General features: G+C 44.1%; 1 protein-coding gene across 7 annotated transcripts in view; it reads left to right on the top strand.

Moving 5' to 3' along the window:
• GLB1 (galactosidase beta 1) overlaps positions 1-20398 on the top strand; it is a 93618-nt gene that overhangs the window by 25856 nt on the left and 47364 nt on the right. For 6 of the 7 annotated variants that reach the window (XR_014250498.1, XR_014250499.1, XR_014250500.1 and 3 more), the window contains exons 3-10: positions 172-322; positions 838-898; positions 2154-2248; positions 7125-7305; positions 9836-9894; positions 11319-11440; positions 11527-11567; positions 16890-17002. Coding sequence is in view for 3 of the 7 variants with exons in the window: in XM_082411856.1 (XP_082267982.1) it covers positions 172-322; positions 838-898; positions 2154-2248; positions 7125-7305; positions 9836-9894; positions 11319-11440; positions 11527-11567; positions 16890-17002 (823 nt within the window). In the remaining 4 variants the exon portion in view is untranslated. The remainder of the gene's footprint in view (positions 1-171; positions 323-837; positions 899-2153; positions 2249-7124; positions 7306-9835; positions 9895-11318; positions 11441-11526; positions 11568-16889; positions 17003-20398) is intronic. The other variant, XM_082411858.1, reaches the window with a different exon arrangement.

Raw genomic sequence — 20398 nt, 5'->3', positions numbered from 1 at the left:
TCTTGGTAGCTGCTGTGGAAACTCAAAAGAAGGCTTCTTTTCTGCAAGTCTGCCTTAGGAAGATGTCTGTGTGTCCTGCGGGTTTATAGTTCTGCAGACTGTTCAGAAATTCATGTAGGACACCTGGATTTTTGAGCTATTTCCAGGAAGGGGCTGTGTGTGTCTTGGCAGGTACGTGGCCTGGAACTTCCACGAGCCCCAGCCAGGACAGTACGAGTTCACTGGGGACCATGATGTGGAGCATTTTATTCAGCTGGCACATGAGCTGGGACTGCTGGTCATCCTGAGGCCTGGACCTTACATCTGTGCGGAGTGGGACATGGTGAGTGCGGCTAGACCTGCCCTGCCTGCCTGGTGTGTGGGCAGGCAAGGATCTGGGGGAAAGTGAACAATTCCAGGTAACACGGGCCTGTGACTGAGCAAACCCAGTTGTCTTTTACCTTGGGCAGTGCCCAGGCAGAGAGGAGCAGGGAGGGGTCAGAAGGCATGGGTCCTCCTCTTGGTGGTCACGTACAGAAGTCAGTTTCCTCATCTGTAAAAAGAAGTTCATGGTGTGGCCTCTGTCTGCCTCACAGAGTAGTTGTGAGGTTAAGTGGAATAATCTGTAGAAAAGGCTTTGATTCTCAAAACATTGCATTCATGCAGAGTGATCTTATTTTTATTATGTTTACAATTTCTAATTGCCCTGAAAGTTACAACCCAGAAAGCCCAGCTCAAATACCCCTTCTCCGTGACACTTTTCTTCTTTCCCCTCACTGCTAATAGTAATTTCTACCTCTCCTAAGACCTTATCATGGCCTCTTCTTCCTTTTTTTTTTTTTTTTTTTCCTCTCCTAGGGAGGATTACCTGCTTGGCTACTAGAGAAAGAGTCTATTGTTCTCCGTTCTTGTGATCCAGGTAAGTTGTTACAGATGTCATAAGAGAATTTAAGAAAGCTTAGATAATTTATCTCAAAAGAGTCAGGTATTTCGAAGGCTGGGGTACTCCTGGGCGAATGCTTCTGAAAGTTCAGCGGAAGTGTGAGTGTTCGTCACCCTCCTCCAGATACTGAATGTTTTAGGAAAGAAGGATTATTCGAACAACTTGACCAGATCTCGCTGATACCCTGGTAACTCTTTGAATTGGCACTGGGCCCTGTTTGCGGTTGACTGGCTGATTTTAATGCTTTCTCTGCCTCTGTTCTTAGAATACATCATGGCTGGTGATGACTCCCAGCTAATCAGAATGGCAGATGTAGTTTCTGCGGTGGTGTCACTGGATTTCTCAGTGGCTGCGGTGTCTTCAGTTCCTTTGTCTACTTTTACAGAGTTATCTGTAAATGATAGGTATTTTTTCTTGTCTAGCTGTAAACCCTGATCAATCTGCAGGTCCCATTTAGCTGCTATTTTTTTTTTTTTAATTTTTATTGGAGTATAGTTGATTTACAATGTTGTGTTACTTTCTGCTGTACAGCAAAGTGAATCAGCTATACATATACATATCTCAACTCTTTTTTAGATTCTTTTCCCATATAGGTCATTACAGAGAATTGAGTAGAGTTCTTAGCTGCATTTCTGTCTTCTGAAGGCTTCAGTTTCTCTTGGTGATGAAGCTGGTCATAAGAGCAGCTAACACTGATTAAATTTGCTGTGTAAAAGGCTAGTATATTATGTTCTACATGCATTTCCTTCTTAGTGTACTACCCTCACATTTTACGCTCTTAGTATATTAGTGTTTTTCCACGTTTTATCTCAATTAATCCTTACAGCAACTTTATGACCTATGTACTCTGTTATCCCCATTTGACAATGTAAATGTATAATTGATTAGAACTTAATTTTAAGAAAACTCAACTGTGACAGAGAGGACACATCACTCAGTCATTCAACAAACATTGGTGGATGCCTCCTACGCTGCAGGCTTTTTGTCCTAATGGCAGGGGCAGATACCAGACATAACTGGCCCTTGTCCTCTCAGAGCTCTGCTGAGGAGACAACTCTGGGCAGGACAACTTTTAGCAGACTTTTAGTGCACGTAGCGCCCCCCCCATTTCAGAAGGTGGTTGTTGAATCCAGTCTGTTCAATCTCTGCTGCCAGCCCCAGGGTAATAGGCTGCGTTGTGTCTCTTTGTAGAAAAAGGCGTGTGATGGTGTTAAACCTGGTTGTCTTCCAGATTACCTTGCAGCTGTGGACAAGTGGTTGGGAGTCCTTCTGCCCAAGATGAGGCCCCTCCTCTATCAGAATGGAGGGCCGATTATAACAGTGCAGGTAACCGCAGAGAGGAGCCTGGCCGGGTCAGGGGAGGTTTCCATCCATCCACATTATATATGGGAACGAAGCCGACATGAGCCTCATATGTCTATTTCTTTTTTTTTTTTTTTCTTTTTAATTTTTAAAATTGAAGTATAATTGATTTGCCATGTTGTGTTAGTTTCAGGTGTACAGCAAAGTGACTCAGTCATATACATATATGCGTGTATGTATTCTTTTCCAGATTCTTTTCCACTATAAGTTATTACAAGATATTGAATATAGTTCCCTGTGCTATACAGTAGGTCCTTGCTGTTTATCTTCATATGTCTATTTCTTTAAGAGGCAATGCCACAGATGGTGCTTTGACTTAAATTGCATTTTGGGGAGGCATTACCATTTTTGAATGCTTGCTGTGTGAGACTCTCTGCTGGATGCCCTACAAATGCTATTCAGTTATTCCAACCACCATCTTCAAAGAGGTTAAGTGACTTGGCCAAGGTCACGCAGCTGGCAGATGTTGCAGCCTGGCTCCTCTCCAGTGCCACATTGCCTTCTGGCCACAGGGATGCAGCATGGACTGACCCACTTTGGTGTCTGCACTGCCTAGGCCGTCAGTTTCCATGGGTGTGGAAAGAGGATGCAGTGAACTGGGGCCACTGTGTTTTCTCTCCCACTTCCTGCCCTCACTTTCCTTCTTCCATGTGTTTTTCACTTTGCAGTGACTGGTAGATTGTGAGGTATATCACGTGGCAAGAATTTTCCAAGTGAAAAATCGGTACACTTGACCTGCGATGATTTTTGATGTTTGCAAAAATACTTAGGTAAAACAAAACCGTGTCTGTTGGTCATTTACCAAGGATGCTCTTATTGCAAAGAATACGTTATGTAAAACTGGCTGCATCCCAGACCAGCAAGGGGGTGCGTGGCGGCGCTCCCTAGGGGAGCGTGGGCCAGATTTCCTTCTTGTGAACGGCACTGTGGAGTGTTTGCAAGGGACGGTCATTGTGAGGAGGGAGCCTGGCCATTTCCATGCCCTTCAGATATGAGAGGGCTGGGCTGGCCAGGGTGCCCTGCGTGTTGGAGAGAGGCCAGGCTGCTACTCGCAGAGAGGTGTACTGATAGCACTCACTGCCCCTCACCTGTCCTGAGTCTGTACCAGGTAAGCTTACAGGAGCCCATTTTCCTGTATGAAGATTTCAAGGCTGAAACTGGATGTATATGCATAGCTGGGTCTTCTTCCTTTCTCTTGATCTCAGGTTTTCCTCAATTTCCCTTGCTTTTTAGTCTCTGCTTCTGCCAAAATCACTTTCAATTTTTGCTGACAGCTTTTCTGTACCTTTTGGTTATTGAAATGCACCACAATGTCAACAAATATGAACTGTGCAGGGGAGAGCAAAGTTGACTCTCTTGGGGGGCATTTCCTCCTATGTCCATCCCTGGCAACCTCAGATGACTTGAACTTGACCATGGATCCTGCCGGAGGACTCAGCTTCCTCCTCTCCCTTACCCGCCTCACATCTCCACCTGCTCAAATCCCACCTAATCCTTTTGCCCCTTGATAATTAGGAGTGGGGGCCTTCCACCCACAAATTTGCTTCATACAATTCATGAGGGATTAGCCCTGTTTCTACCTGCTGTTTTGGAAGAGTAACAACTGAAAACGTCTGCAGTGTTTTGTTGCTTTATTAAGGAGCTTACAGGGTGAGATAATTATTCTAGAACAAAGACCTGCAACCTGCAAACCTGGCCCTCTGCCTGTGTTTGTAAATAAAGGCCACTGGCACATGGCCACGCCTGACCATTTATATATTGTCTGGGGCTGCTTGTGAACCGCAATAGCAGAGTTCAGTAGTTGAGACAGAGACATATGGCCAAAAAGCTCCAAATATTTACTCTCTGGCCCTTTATAGAAAAAGTTGGCAAACTCCTACTCTGGAAAAATCAGCGTTCCTCTGAGGCTAACTGCAACTTCGTCTATGAGTCTCAAAGCCCTTTTCTGTGTGTTTCTTCTCTCACCTCCCCCGCCTCCACACACACCTCTTCTTTCCTCTCGTTGGCAATGATAGAGAACTTGACTATACGCTTTATTGCCAGCTTTCTGAGCACTTACCAGGTGCCAGGTATTGTGCAAAAGCCCTATTCGTGTATTGGCTCAGTGAATCCTCATACAACCCAGTGAGGTAGGTACACTCACCTCGTACAGACAAAGAGACATTTTACTGGTGGAGCCACCTGGATAAGAAGAGGCAGAGCTGAGGTTTGCACAGGGACTCTTGGGCCTCTGATGTCTGTGCCTGTGACCGCAGCACTAAACTGTCTTGCGAATGTTGAGCTTTTCTCTTTCTCTAAAAACCTAACCAAATTAGGTATATGCATTTATTACAATCCTGTTTAAAATACAGTCCTGTATTTTATCTTAATACAATGATGATAATGGATAAATAAGATTTGAAAGAGTAAGTGAAAATCAATGACATTGGCTTGGGGCGTGGCCAGAAAAGAACGAGAGGTACAGAGGCTCTGGGCCCTCTTAGTTGCTAAAGCCGACCCTTAAATTTAGCTCTGAACTTCTTGGCAGCCAGATGATGAAGGAAGACACAGCCATTTAAGTATCTCTTAATTAAAGAGGAGAAAAAAGAAAATGAGGGGGACAGTACCTTGCCAGTATTTGCAAAGCTTTTCTTAAGATTTATTTCAATTATTTCCAAAGGGACTTCTGAGGCACTAATCAGAGTATCAGGATCAGTCATCCAAGGGGAGTTTCCTTTTCTGTGTGAGTGGCAAACACCTATTGCAGGATGGCTTCATGACCTGTGAAGCCCTTGATACTGGCCTACAATTACCTGTTTTGCTGCTTCTTTTTTTTTTTAATTTAATTTATTATTATTTTTTTTCTGGCTGCACCTCGCGGCACATGGGATCCTAGTTCCCCGACCAGGGATGGAACCCGCGTCCCCTGCACTGGAAGCGCAGAGTCTTAATCACTGGACCTCCAAAGAAGTCCTTGTTTTGCTTCTTTTTTTTTTTTTTAATTAATTAATTAATTTAATTTATTTTATTTTTGGCTGCGTTGGGTCTTCGTTGCTGCACATGGGCTTTCTCTAGTTGCGGCGAGCAGGGGCTACTCTTCGTTGCAGAGCATAGGCTCTAGGTGCACAGGCTTCAGTAGTTGTGGCTCGCGGGTTCTAGAGCACAGGCTCAGTGGTTGTGGCACATGGGCTTAGCTGCTCCGCGACACGTGGGATCTTCCCGGACCAGGGCTTGAACCCGTGTCCCCTGCATTGGTGGGCGGATTCTTAACCACTGCGCCACCAGGGAAGCCCTGTTTTGCTTCTTGAACCCATAACATGAAAGTATAGTCAGAGGGATTCTCGCTGAGAAAACCATCGTGCATTAAACCATTTGGGAGGAGGTACTTTGCAGATGATGATGATGGTGTCTAGTTCTTCTATATCACTCCCTACTCCCGTCCCACTCCCCGACTCTGTCCATAGGCTTCATGGAGCTACTAGCAATTTTGCCAACAGCATACTCCTTGCAGGAACACTCTCTACCTCTCCCGCTTACTTGACCAGCGAGTGCCTTTCTGTCCAGAGCTGCCTCGGGCAACCGCTCCGGGGAAGCTTCCTTAGCCATCTCTTCCAGCCAGTCTCAGACTGGGCACCTCTTTTCTGGGGGCTCACAGTTTCTTATGCTCATGTTCGAAGGCCACGTATCCCTAGGATCACAAAAATTTGTTTGCGTTGTGTGCAGGTAGAAATTGTTATGTGTGGGAAATTTTTAAATTTTTGTAAAATTGTGAAGTATACCACACACACATTAATGTGCAATAATGAAGCATTATGATGAGAACAGCCACAGAATGACCACCCAAGATGGAAAATGGTACGTGGCCAGGACCCTGGAAGCTTCCCAGGTGTCCTTCTTAATCACATCCCACTTCTTCTCACTGTTCTGACTTTCGTAGCCGTCAGCTTCTTGCTTTTCTTTACACTTTTACCAATTATGTGCACACCAAGACTTGATAGTTTGGTTTTGACTGATTTGAATTTTCTATTCGGGAAATTGAATCGTCTGTATTTTTCAGTGTCATGCTTCTTTCACCAACCTCTATACCTCTAAGATTCTTTGGTGTATTGGATTTTTTGGTGTATCCGGTGTATTGGAAATAAATGAAGGTCATTCATTTTTATTGCTTTAGAGCAATGTTGCTTAACCTTTTTTTCATTGTTGCCTATTAAAGATCCTCTCTAGACATATTTTTCTAATTGCCCCCCATGAAATTTTAATACCTGAGATATACTGTATAATTGTACATATATCTGTACTTTATATGAAAAATAAGGTTGTTTTTTTTTTAATCCTGTAAAAATCAGCTCCCACCTCCTTGGGGATGCTCTCCACCTCATTGAGAATGGACACTTCAGAGCAGGGGTTACCACCCTCAGCACTATTGTCATTGTACCCAATAATTCTTTGTTGTGGAAGCTGACAATGCAGGATCTCTAGCAACATCCCTTGGCCTCTACCCACTGAATTAACAGATGATTTTTCCATTTTTCTTCATTTTTTAATATTTCTGCCATGGAAAGTTATTATTTATGTAATGTTTAAAGTATCGGTTACCTATTATAGGGGAGAATATCACTACAATCTGAAAACTAACACATTGGTTGTTTTCCTTATTTCTGGGAGGTATTAGAAGGTAGGTTTTTATGCTGAGTTGCTTTTTGGAAAATGAGTTTTGAGGACTGAGTGTAGGAGATATTTGGGGGGATTACTAAGCCTTGTCATCTCAGAGATGTGCAGGTAGTTTCTCTAAACAAAAGCTTGCCTTCGGACGTTGGAGTCTCCTGATTTCTTTCCCCTCCTCTTCTTTTTAAATTTGCAGGTTGAAAATGAATATGGCAGCTACTATACCTGTGATTACAACTACCTGCGTTTCCTGCAGAAGCGTTTCCAGTACCACCTGGGTGAGGACGTGCTTCTGTTCACCACGGACGGGGTGCATGAGAGGCTCCTGCAGTGCGGGGCATTGCAGGGGCTCTATGCCACCGTGGACTTTGGAGCAGGTTGGTGTCTACAGTCACAGAAACCCAGCTGAGCAGGCAGGTTTGGGCTTTTTACTCCATCGGTCGTTCTAGGCAGCTGTTGTTCAAGTGGCAAGGGCATATCGAGTGAGATTTCCCAAATTTTCCTGTATCTGGTAACTGGTAAAATAGAATACCTGATAATGCACCCCTCCATTGCAGAGATCACTTTATGTCAGCTGAGTTGGGCCTTAGGTCAAAAGCTCCATTTCCAGCCCTGGGGTTCCGGGAACTTACCTGGCACTTCCGTTTTCTTTCTACATCAACTCATAACGCTGGGAACTGTGATGGGCCGGAGGTGGTTTGGCAGATGCTACAAAAAATCGTCTTGCCTGATGCATTAGTGCTGTGTAAGCTGCTGAGGTTCCACACATGAAAGGAGGGCTGGGATGCTTCGGGCTGTAATGACATTAAGAAATCTTCATGTAGGTTGAGAGCAGCTTTCATAAAAGGCATGGCAGCTAAATGCAGTGTGTGATCCTGGCCTTTTTTTTTCCGTGTTTTTTTTTTCTTTTTTTGGTTGTTGTTGTTATGAAGGACATTATTGAGACAATTGAAATCTTTGAATAAAGCCTTTAGATTAGATAATAGTATTCTATCCATGTTAATTTCCTGTTTTTTATCATTGTATTCTGTTTGTTTAAAGAATGCCCTTGCCCTTAGGGGATACACACTGAAATATCTAGGAGTAAGAGGCTATTCTGTCTGCAAATTATTCTCAAATGGCTCAGAAAAAAATATGTATATTCATATAGAGAGGGAAAACCTGATAAATGTGGTAAAATGTTAACAATTGGGGAACCTGGGTGAAGGAAATATGAGTTCTTTGTACTATTCTCACAGCTTTTCTGTAAGTTTGAAATTATTTCAAAATGAAAAGTTACTGCCCCGCCCAAAAAGACCAGCTCTTCAAGTAGCATAAGGATCCCGCTGTTCTCCCATCTGAGGGATGAGACGTACATCCAGTGTTGCCTTCTCTTGAGAAGGATGTACAGAAAACTGAAGTTGCATTTTTAAAAAGATCCTTCTACACTACCAACAAGGAAATAACTGGCTCTGAGTGAATTGAGTGTTTCTAGAAACATGGTACGTTGCTCAGAGCATTTGGCGATGAAATAACTCATCTACAAAGAGCTGCACAGGAAGTGGCATGCTGGTTTCGTCCGCTTTGGCACACTTCCCAACACAGTGACGAAAAAGCACAGTATTTTTCTGTTGGGAGGAACAAATTGAAGATTATTATGAGTTAGTTGTAAGCATTATTTGTATGTAGGGTGACAGCACATACAAATAATGCTTCTGCTGTGGGTTCAAGGACAGCCATTCAAGACCAGTGTACCTGGGGCAGGTGGGGCTGTGGTAGCTTCATTCATTTGTGTGCAAGAGGGGCAGTGCCTGGGGTCAGATCCCAGGAGAGGCGCCTGAGAGCAACATTTAAAGATCTGGAAGCTACCGAATGCTTAACAGTGAGAAATTTACAGCCATAAAATAAATGAGATTCCATTCTTTCTTGATCAGCACGTTTTCTCCTGAAAGCTGGCCTTACAGAGAAGCCCAAGGCTTGTCCAAGAGCAAGGGGTTTTTGGAGACTTGGCTGGTGTCCCTTTCACACTGGGACACCCACTGCGGGAACTGGACTGTGCAGTATGGGGTCAGGGTGTCCTCTGCTCTGGCTGGGAAGCACTGTGCGTGTTCACTGATGTAAAGCAGCCCATTACCTCTCTGGGGAGAAACGCTTTCTCTCTTTAGAGACGGAGGGGAGAACAGAGACGTGGGAAGCAAGATGAGATACAGGCATCCTAATGGAATATTTCAGAAGAAAAAATTGAGTTCGCGAGTGGTCTGGAATGACTGTTGATGTACAAATTAAAATTCAGAGTATACTCCATGATTCAGGGATAAACGTAATTAGAGCACATGTGTCCCTTTGATTTGTTAATTAAGTGGCAGATATTTGTGCCACTATGGTGTGTATGGCGCTGTGGAGCTTACCAGGAAGTATGTTCAAAGCAGGGCTATCCTGTAGGGAGCAGCTAGGTCAACCAGATGTCCGAGTGGGGAGAGAGAGAGAGAGAGAGAGAGAGAGAGAGAGAGAGAGAGAGAGAGAGAGAGAGAGAGAGAGAGAGAGAGAGAGAGAGAGACAGAGAGAGACAGAGAGAGACAGAGACAGAGACAGAGAGACAGAGACAGAGAGACAGAGAGAGAGAGACACCAGCCGTGTGTCCAGGTGCTGGGGACACAGAGGAAGCACAAAGCCTGTGCCGTGATCTCCCAAAGGAAAGCAGTCAGGAGGGGCCCGGGCACTGTTCACAGAGGAAGCATCATTCTGTGGTCCCCACGGTCCGTCAAATGGGTGGTCTGAGTCCCCACCTAAAGCTAGCTTGGAGGTGTGCAAGCCCCTGGGGGTGTGGGGAAGGGCGGGGGCCTCGGGCGCAAGTCCTACGAAGGAATCTTTTTATTTAACTTCTTGTCATTCCCATGGCTGACCGTTCTTCTCCCTCTCATTTTTCAGGTGTCAACATCACAGCTGCTTTCCTAATCCAGAGGAAGAGTGAACCCAAAGGACCCTTGGTAAGAATCAGGCGTGAGGCGTGGGGAGACTGTTTGCTTGTACTAACTTCATTACCGCTGCTGGGAGAGAGCGATTAAGTGCTGTGGAGGGTGGGAATGGATCCTTGGTTTCTCTGGGTCTGAGGTCAGCAGCTGATGGGAGTGTAGAGACCCCCTTCTGGACACATGGGAAACAGCAGAAGCAGTGCTGCTGCTTGACACTGAGGCCCTGCACTGGAGGGGGGCAGAATGGGGACCAAAGTGAACATCCCGCCTCCATCAGGCTCTGAGCTCTTGCGTACCTCATCGTATTTGGTCCTCGTGCCAGCTCTCATAAGTAGTATCATTGTCTCCATTTTCAATGAAGCTCAGAGACCATGTCACTTGCCCAGGGTCATACAGCTGGTGAGTGGCAGGGCCAGGATCTGAGTTCAGGTCTGTGTTTCTTGAAAGGTCTTTGTGACAGAGCTTCTCCACCTTTAGTGTGCTTACAAATCACGTGGGACTCTTGCTAAAACGCAAACGTTGATCTGTTGGGTCTGGGAGGGGATTGAGATTCTGCATTTCTGACAAGCAACCAGGTGACGTGGGGATGTAGGGTTGCTGACCACTCTGGGAGCCGCGGGGCTCTGTGACATGCTGTGTAGGCGCCTGGGAGGTGGAGATGGTGGCCAGGTCCTGGCAGGTGTGCTCAGCCCATCAATGATGCAGCCCTCTCTGTGCTTCCCTTCTCCTTGCAGTTGTGGCAGTTGTCCTTGTCACTTGGCCCCGTGTAAGGGGGAATATCCTGTGCCTTCCCCGCAGCAAGTCAGGCTGCCCCGCCTGCGTACCCAGCTTTGTACAAAGCAGCCTTTTCTGAACCTGGTCTCTGCTTCGTGAGCCATGCAGAACCCGAGTTCCCAGACTCTGGGTGGAGCTATTTCCTGGAGCCTGAGACAAGAAGGCCCCAGAACACATCCAGATTTCTCTTTCCTTCCATAGATCAAGGGCTTGGCAGGGTCATGCCCAACAGAAACATGAAGTGTTTGGGGCCTGCTTGGCAGAATATTTGGACAAGTCTACCTCACTTTAAGTCAACCTGAGATCTGAAAATCTGGATTCACACAAAGGGTGAATTTGGAGCTAATTATTTTATAAACATTTTGTCATCTGATTCTTTTGCCCAACAAACTTTCCTACCATATTCAAACTGGGGATTGGTTAACAAGATTTTGATGCAGGTACAACTTTTCAGGGACACCTGTATTGTCCGCACCTGAGACCTGAGTTTAGGCAATGCTATATGGGATGTCCTCATTGGTCCCCCAGCTCCAGGTAAAGCAGTGAATGTCAGCTCCTCTCCCCACCTGTTCCTCGGTAGAGAACCTAGGGCAGTAGTTACTGAGAAGTTCAGCATGTAGAGGTCTTAAGTCTATCCTAAGCTCCGTATCCCTTTCTCTTTTCAGGTCAATTCTGAATTCTACACTGGCTGGTTAGACCACTGGGGCCAACCTCACTCAACAGTCAAGACTGAAGTGGTGGCTTCCTCCCTTCACGATATTCTTTCCCGAGGGGCCAGTGTGAACATGTGAGTGTTATTTTTTGGAGGGGAGACTGTTCTCTGTAGCTGTGGGCTCATGGTGAAGTACCGTCTGTTCTCTTGTTTCCTTGTAGGTACATGTTTATAGGTGGCACCAATTTTGCCTATTGGAATGGTAAGAGCAATTTAACATCTGTTTGTAGAATCTAATCCTAAAATGTTTCTGGTGCTTGATTTTTGGAGGGGTGTGCCTATGGACAACTGTTATTTTCTATTTTTGTTTGTTGTCTCCCAAATTTTCTAATATATAAGAATTGCCTATTTAATTTAAAAAATCATTTTTCTTTTATTTATTAAGAAGAGGAGAGAAATGTTGAATTTACTTTTCTATTAAGAACTGATTTTAAAAAATTGAGTATCCAGGTGTTATGAAATAATCAATGTTATATAAATGAGGAACTGCATTATGATGATTATAAATTACCCTTCTATACTTGTTTTAGATGCTCACAAATTACTTGTTCTTTTAAAATTTAATTCAGAATTTTAATTTAATTTACAAATGTATTATAGAATCATAGAAATGGAATATTTTTCATACATAAATATGAATCTTTCAAAGTTTTATTTTTTTCTTTTCTTTTTTTATTTTATTGAAGTATAGTTGATTTACAGTGTTGTGGTAGTTTCAGATGTACAGCAAAGTGATTCAGATATAGATAGATATAGATATATAGATATGTATTGTTTTTCAGATTCTTTTCCCTAATAGGTTATTATAAAATATTGAGTATAGTTCTCTGGCTATACAGTAGGTCAAAAAATCATTTTTCCTTAAAAAAAAATTTAAGAGACATAACTTGTACATTTAGAAGCTGTTGTTTTAAATCAAGCTAGTCAGGCAGGTCATAGTCTCTGGCTATAACTTACTTGTTCATATATTCTGGTCTTTTTCTTCTCTTTTTTTTTGAAAAAAAACACTTTGTTTTGTTGAGATACAATTCACATACCATAAAATTCATGATTTTAGGAATTTCCTGGCTGTCCAGTGGTTAGGACTCCACGCTCTCACTGCCGAAGGCCTGGGTTTGATCCTTGGTTGGGAAACTAAGACCCCACAAGCCACATGGTGCAGCCAAAAAAATAAATAAATAGATTCATGATTTTAAAGTACATGATTCAGTGGTGTTTAGTTTATCACAAACTTGTGCAGCCATTATCACCATCTAATTCCAGAACATTTTCATTATCCCAAAAAGAAACCTCGTACCCAAGAAATGCCCCACTCTCCCTCCTCCCAGCCCCCGGCAATCACTAGTCTACTCTCTGTCTTTATGGATTTGCCTATTCTGGACATTTCATACGAAGAGAACCATACAATTTGTGGTCTTTTGTGTTTGACTTCTTTCATTCAGCATAATCTTCTCAAGGTTCATCTATATTGCACTGTGTATCAGGACTTCATTCCTTTTTATTGCTGAATAATATTCTATTGTGTGGATATACCACATTTTGTTTATCCATTCATCAACTGATGGACATTTGGGATGTTCCCCCTTTTGAGCCATTATGAATAATGTTCCTATGAACATTGATGTGTAAGTATTTGTTTGAACCCCTGTTTCAATTCTTTTGGCTGTACACCTAAGAGTGGGATTGCTGGTTCATATGGTAGCTAACTCTATATTTAGAGTTAGAGGAACTGCCACAGTGTTTTCTAAAGCAGCTCCATCATTTTACATTCCTATATGGCCTATATGGTCTTTTTTTTTTAGTAGGAAAAATTATGGTAGAATTCTCTTCATTGCCATTGACTTTTGCAAAGACAAACCATCCTATATTGCTTTTCTCTAAGCCTCATTCCCCACATCTCTCCACATCTGCATTTTCCTTAGGAGTCATTGAGGATGCTCTACAGTTGAGTTTTGGAAGCCTAATTGGACCTCAGTCTCCTGGTGTTAGTAATTGGACACTATCAGCTCTTAGTGAAGTTTCTTCTTCAAACTGCTATCTTTTGTGCAGGGCAGGATGGTCAAGGAGAAGACTTTGGTTAAAGTATTATTATTAGAGCCAAAAAATGGAGATAATGCAAAGTTCAAATGTCATTTCTTAAAAGATAGTAGTGTGCCAGGGTTGGTAATTGAAGTTAGATCAGCTCTGTGTCTGTCTTCCCCTTAGAAACACTTCAGACTTTGTGATGCCTTTTGCATTCAGAAAGTAGAGATTCCTCCTAGCTTCCATCCATGGAACCGAGACCAGTCACCAATCCAGGAATAAAGACTGATATTTTTTGAAACTTTACAGTTCATGAAACAATTTTTTATATCCTATTATTTTATTGAAAACAATACATTCTTTTTTAAAAATATATATTTATTTATTTTTGGCTGCATTGGGTCTTCGTTGTTGGGTCTTAGTTGCTGCACGCGGGCTTTCCCCAGTTGCGGCGAGCGGGGGCTACTCTTCGTTGCGGTGCACGGGCTTCTCATTGCGGTGGCCTCTCCCGCTGCAGAGCTTGGCCTCTAGGCGCGTGGGCTTCAGTAGTTGTGGCACACTAGCTTAGCTGCTCCGCGGCATGTGGGATCTTCCCAGACCAGGGCTCAAACCCATGTCCCCTGCATTGGCAGGCAGATTCTCAACCACTGCGCCACCAGGGAAGTCCCAATACATTCTTTTTTAAAATTTACGTATAATAACTAATTCACTTTGCTGTACACCTGAAACTAATACAACATTGTAAATCAACTATACCCCAATAAAATTTTTAAAAATAAATAGATAAAATTTACATGTATAAAACTACCACTCAGAAGTTGTCCTTAATCCTGTCCCTTGCCCCTGACCCTGCCATAAACAATACAAGGCTCTTTTCTGCCTCTGTTTTCCCACTTAGTCCTCATAGCAGTCTCATCTGGGCTGGGGATTATGGACCCACTTTACAGATAAGAAAAGCAGGGTACCAGAAAAGTCCACAAGATTCCCATTCAGTTGGCAGAGAGTGGAGCCTGGGCTCAAACTCAGGCTTTGGAAAGCTGGTCACCGCTCTTTGGATAACTCCTTGCAGCCTGAAGCCTGTGTTTCCAACCCCCAAACCAGCCCCTCTGTGTTTGCGGGCCTCTCTCTCCTGCACTGTTGCCTGGTCTCTTTGCGGGAGTTGGGCGGGGTGGGTGGGCGGTCTGTGCTCTTGGCTGCTATTCTTCGGGCCGGCTTCCCAGAGGAGAGCACGGGAGGAAACCTCTGGCCCAGGTGCTCACTGCGTTCCTGCCCACAATAGCTGCCCACGCTGTGCAGATAGGTGCCCACTCTGTGCTCATGTATCCCCACGGGAGCCAGGCTGTCCTCTCCTCCTCACACACCCTGCAAAGCTGAGGAGTGGTACATCCTGCCATTTCTCTTGCCTTCCTACCTCACACTCCCCAGCATGGCCAGAGGAGGCTGAAGTCAGCACTGTTTCCCTAGGACACTGCCCTGTGGGGATCTGAAACATCCAGAGGAAGACTCTGCTGGTAGAACTGCACAGACTTAGTTTTCCAGTCTGTCCTGTAACCCATTGGCCAACTTCCCAGCTTGGGTTCCCTTGGCCCGTAAAGTATGTTTCTGGGTGTTCACACTTGTTGACAGTCCTTCACGGAGCTCCTTCTCATGCATGGCTCTGCAGGGGCCTCGGGTAAACAAGGCCATGCCTACCACTAGGATGCACTTGGTCTAGTGGAGCAAGGTCACTGCCACACTGAGCGAGAGGAGGGACCACAAAGGAGAAGGTGAGCTCCTTGCAGCAAGGGATGTGGTTTTTCTTTTCTTTGCATCTCACAGCAAAGGATGTGTTTTAACATAGGTGTTCCCAGGGGCAGGAGAGTAAAAGTACTATGACTGGATCAATTCAATTGGTTGAGTGGTCCAGGTCTTTCAAAATGTAGATTCTGTGCATAGAACAGATGAGACAGTCTTTGGGAGATGACCTGATCTTCGGCCTCCCTCATCTGTCAACCCCGCCACCAGTAGGATCACCCAGGGCGGCTCCATCATTCATGAGCTGTGGGATCGCTCCAAGGAATTTGTTACTAAATCATAGTGAACTGTCAGATTTTGTGCCTCATTTACTTAAAAATTAGATTGGATATAAGATTATCCTAAAATAACTTTATTCTTTCACACACTTGCATTGCAAAATGCTCTCTGGAGTAGAAGAGAAAGGGGTGGCATGGAGCCTTGCTGGTCTGCAAACGGCAGCGTCGGTGTCACCTGGGAGGCTTACTTAGAAATGCAGAGTCTCAGGTCTGACCCCAGCCCTGCTGAATCAGAATCCCAGGTTGGGCTAAGGAGTGTGTTTTAACGAGCTCTCCACGTGACTCTCAGGCCGGGGCAAGTTGTACTGACGCAGGGTCACTGCCCAAATTTGCGGAGTCTCCTATCTGTGAATATCACCTGTGACAAGGCTGGGGCCCACTGGTCTAGACTGTGCCCCTTGGACAATAATTGCAACGCTGTTTGCTTTTTGCATCGACGGTATTGGCATTATTTATTAGTCTCTGCGGCGGGTCACGTTCCCTGGGAAACGGGACTCTGAGATTGCCTGGCACGAGTTTATTGGGGTGTGCTCCCAGCGGCAACACCAGCGAGAGTCAGGATTGGGCAGAAGGAGAAGCTGGGCAGTGACGCAGTCTCAAAAGTGGCTCAGCTGATTCTAGAGGGAGCTCTGGAGCTGGGATGGCCCTTTGAGGCAAGGGGACTGGGTTTTTATATCCCTGCACTGGTCAATCTTTGGATGTGGGCGATCCCAGGAGGGGTGTAATCTTGGGCAAGGCGGCCCAGCAGAGGTCAAGGACCAGAGAGGGGCACATCTGAGAGCCGTCCTCAGCAAGCACTCCCGGTAACTGGGGGAATGAGTGAGCGCCTGGGCCCTGAAGGTCAATGTGAGAGGCACACCCCCTAACTCTTTGCAGACATTACAAACGCCCAAGGTTACACTTGACTTTCAGTGGGCTGATGTGTGTCTGCAGTCATCTCCCAGTTTGTTTGGTCTGATAGCCCCTTAGTTGTTTGCTGCTTATCCTGGGCCCAGAAAACTGTGTGTCCACCATGGACCTTTTCTCAGCCACACATGAGGTCATGAACAAGATCACGGCTGCAGGGTTAACGGTCAGACGTAGGGGTCATGCCATAAGCCTTGCTGTTGCTGGTTGTGAGATATCCAGGGGGTTTTGTGGGGAGCGTCAGAGGCCCTGCTTGTCCAGTGACAGGGCTGTCTGCTGGGGTCGCTGAGAGAGTGGATGGGGAAAGTGCTCTGTAGACTCTAAGGAGCGTGGCGAGGGCCACCTGCGGGAAGAAACTCGTTTCTCTAAACCTTGCCTCCTGAGGGCCACCTCTGTGTCACTTAACAGTTGGCTCTAATGTGTTCCTTATTTTCTCCCTCCACAATGCCGAGCCATGAATCCCAAAGAACTTGTCCCAGGGGAAGGCGTTCCGTAGTAGCTAGTGGCACGGTTTTGTCTTCCAGGGGCCAACACGCCCTACCAAGCACAGCCCACCAGCTACGACTATGATGCCCCCCTGAGCGAGGCCGGGGACCTCAGTGAGAAGTATTTTGCTGTGCGGGATGTTATTCAGCAGGTGAGTGCTTTGTACGGGCTGCAGGGGCTGGTCTGGGCCAGAGCCTGCCCGGGACTCACAATGCTCTGTAGACAACTTCCTGGAGCTTTTGTGTTTAAAAGGACGGATGAAAGGGAAGCACGAGCAAGACTTGGCCTTGAGTCTTGGTCCCACCCGATTAAGAGTGAGCCTGTCAGCAAGGTACTCCACAGTACGTTGTAAGGATTAAAAAGAACACAGGTAAGGCCTCCGGTACAGCCCTGACACATCTGTTGTCCAGTAAGTGGTGGCCATTTATACTATTATTCATACTAAACAGAAGAAAATGTGTGTCCACATAAGTAGCTGAAGTATGCAGGAAAGAAAATCCGTGGGCATTCTGAACACGGTACAAACGTGAGCTGTCAGCAATGCTTCATTTTTCTATTTGGGGCAAGTGATTGCTGTTTCCTCCTGGCCTGACACCTGAATGCTTAGTCCTGCTAACGCTGTGACCTTTGAGGCATCTAACGCACCCAGGTGGGGTTTCCTGTCTCTGTGTGGCTTTAAAAAAAAACCCACAGTTTTTCTGCTCAGTCACCTGAGTTTTGAAGTTAAAAAACAAAGATTTTCTGCCTATAAATGGTATGGACTTTTTTTTCTGTTAGTTTTAAGTATGCTGTAGTCTCAATCTAAGCCTAAGTGTTATTTATATTATGAAAAATTTTAAACATATTGAAAAATATGATCTATACTTAACTACTCTTAGAGTTTGTCCATTTGATCTACGTTTTCAGATGTGTGGTTAAAATGTTGCTCGTGTGATTTTTACTGTGGGTTTAATCTCTGTAGAATTTAGAGTGATGACTCCCAAGTTCTGTCTTGTACGTTTGTTCTCTGTTTCAAAGCTCTCTATTCCTATCTTTATTATTTCCTTCCTTTATTTGAAGCTTAGCTTTTTATTTATTTTTTTTATTTTTTATTTTTTATTTTTTTAAATCTTGCTCTTTTACATACTGTTTTTCTTATGTTTTGGTTATGTGTTTTTTATTCACAAAGAGATCTAATTTTTTTTTTTAATTTTATTTATTTATTTATTTATGGCTGTGTTGGGTCTTCGTTTCTGTGCGAGGGCTTTCTCCAGTTGCGGCAAGCGGGGGCCACTCTTCATCGTGGTGCACGGGCCTCTCACTGTCGCAGCTTCTCCCATTGCGGAGCACAGGCTCCAGACGCGCAGGCTCAGTAGTTGCGGCTCACGGGCCTAGTTGCTCCGCGGCATGTGGGATCTTCCCAGACCAGGGCTCGAACCCGTGTCCCCTGCATTGGCAGGCAGATTCTCAACCACTGCGCCACCAGGGAAGCCCTAGCTTTTTAAACTGGGCTTTCTTCTTTTCTTTTCTAATATAAATACTCAAGTCTATACATTTCCTTCAAGTACTGCTATGGTGCCATCTCATAAGTTTTGATATGTAATATATTTATTATTGTTTGCTTTTAAACATGCCTATTTTGATTTCTCTTTGACCCTTCAAACATTCAGAAGTGAGTTTTTAAATTATTAAACATAAGTATTTTTCTAGTCTGTTGGTTTCTCACATATTTGCATTGTGGTTGGAGAATGTAGTGTGTATGATACCAATCCCTTGAAGTTTGTTGAACTTCTCGGTAGAGCCTGGCCTATACCAATATGAACAAATATTCTGTGTATTCTCAAAAAGACTTCGTGTTTTATAATTGTTGGCTATAATCTGTATACGTGTTCATTAGATTAAGCTTATTAATGGTGCTGCTGATATCTTTGATATCCTTCCTAAATTTTTTGGTCAGTTTATTCTATTAGTTATTGACAGAGTTGTGTTTATGTATTTCTTCTTGTAGTTCTGTCAGTTTTTGAGGCCATGTTATTAGTATGTAGATTGAGAATTAAATCTTTTAGTATCATTATATGGAAGTCGTCTATCTCTGATAATGCTTTTTGCCTTAAAGTCTTTTTTGTCTGATACTAATACTACCTGCATTCTTTTGGTTAGTATTTATCTGGTATATCTTTCACAGTGCTTTAATTTCAACCTTTTTATATCCTTTTTAAAAAAACACGTGTCCCAAAACAGAAGCAGACTCAACGGACATAGAGAACAGACTTATGGTTGCCAAGGGGGAGGGAGGGATAGATTGGGAGTTTGAGATTAGCAGATGCAAACTATTATATACAGAATGGGTAAACAATAAGGTCCTGCTGTATAGCACGGGGAACTATATTCAATATCCTGTGATAATCCATAATGGAAATGAATATAAAAAAGAATGTATATGTATAACTGAATCACTTTGCTGTACAGCAGAACTTAAGACAACATTGTAAATCAACATTACTTCAATTAAAAAAAATAAAAATAAAAACGTGTCCCTTGTAAACAGGATATAGCTGGATTTTTAAAAAATCTAGTTGGAACATTTTTGTCTTTTAACTGGTGCACTTGTTCATTGTCATTCATTATAATTCTTGATACACATCAATTCATTTTCAACCATCTTATAATAATCTATTTGTCCAGCTTTTCTGTTTTGTCTTCCCTTATTACTTTCTTTTGAACTGTTTATTTTTGTTTCCTTATTTCATCTCCCTCCCACCCTAGTTTGGATGTTATTAACTCTATTTTTATTCTTTTAGTGGTTACCTGTTGAAGTGTGAAATATGTACCCCCCCAAAAATACAACTCAGTAAAGAACAACGTGAACCCCTGGAACCAACACACAGCCCCCCAGAAGCTCCCCTCATGCTCCTTCTGGTCATTGACCTCCCACTGACCTCTATCACCATAGGTTAGCTGTGCTTGTTTTTGACTTTATATGGATGGGTTTATACAGTATGCACTCCTTTATGTCTGGCTTTCAAAAAACTTTAACATTCAGTTTTTACTTACAATAATTTAAAATTAATCCATATCTTTACTTCCTTCCTACAACCAGAACTTTATCTCACATTAACTCCAGTTACATCCTTCCTGACTTATATGCTCTGAATGTCGTGTATTTTAGTTGTGGGCTAGTTGTGGATGTGAATCTTCAAGGGAGATTTGTTTTCTCCCCTATTTATTGCTGTGCAACAAACTACCTACAACTCAGTAGCTTAAAACAACAAATGTGGGACTTCCCTGGTGGTGCAGTGGTTAAGAATCCGCCTGCCAGTGTAGGGGACACGGGTTCGAGCCCTGGTCTGGGAAGATCCCACATGCCGTGGAGCAACTAAGACCGTGCGCCACAACTACTGAGCCTGCGCTCTAGAGCCCGCGAGCCACAACTACTGAGCCCATGTGCCACAACTACTGAAGCCCATGCGCCTAGAGCCCATGCTCCACAGCAAGAGAAGCCGCCGCAATGAGAAACCTGCGCACTGCAACGAAGAGTAGCCCCAGCTCGCCGCAACTAGAGAAAGCC

The sequence above is a fragment of the Balaenoptera physalus genome (assembly GCF_965194825.1).
Source record: "Balaenoptera physalus genome assembly, chromosome: 11".
Taxonomy (NCBI): Eukaryota; Metazoa; Chordata; class Mammalia; order Artiodactyla; family Balaenopteridae; genus Balaenoptera; species Balaenoptera physalus.
This window is presented reverse-complemented; position numbering and strand designations above follow the sequence as displayed.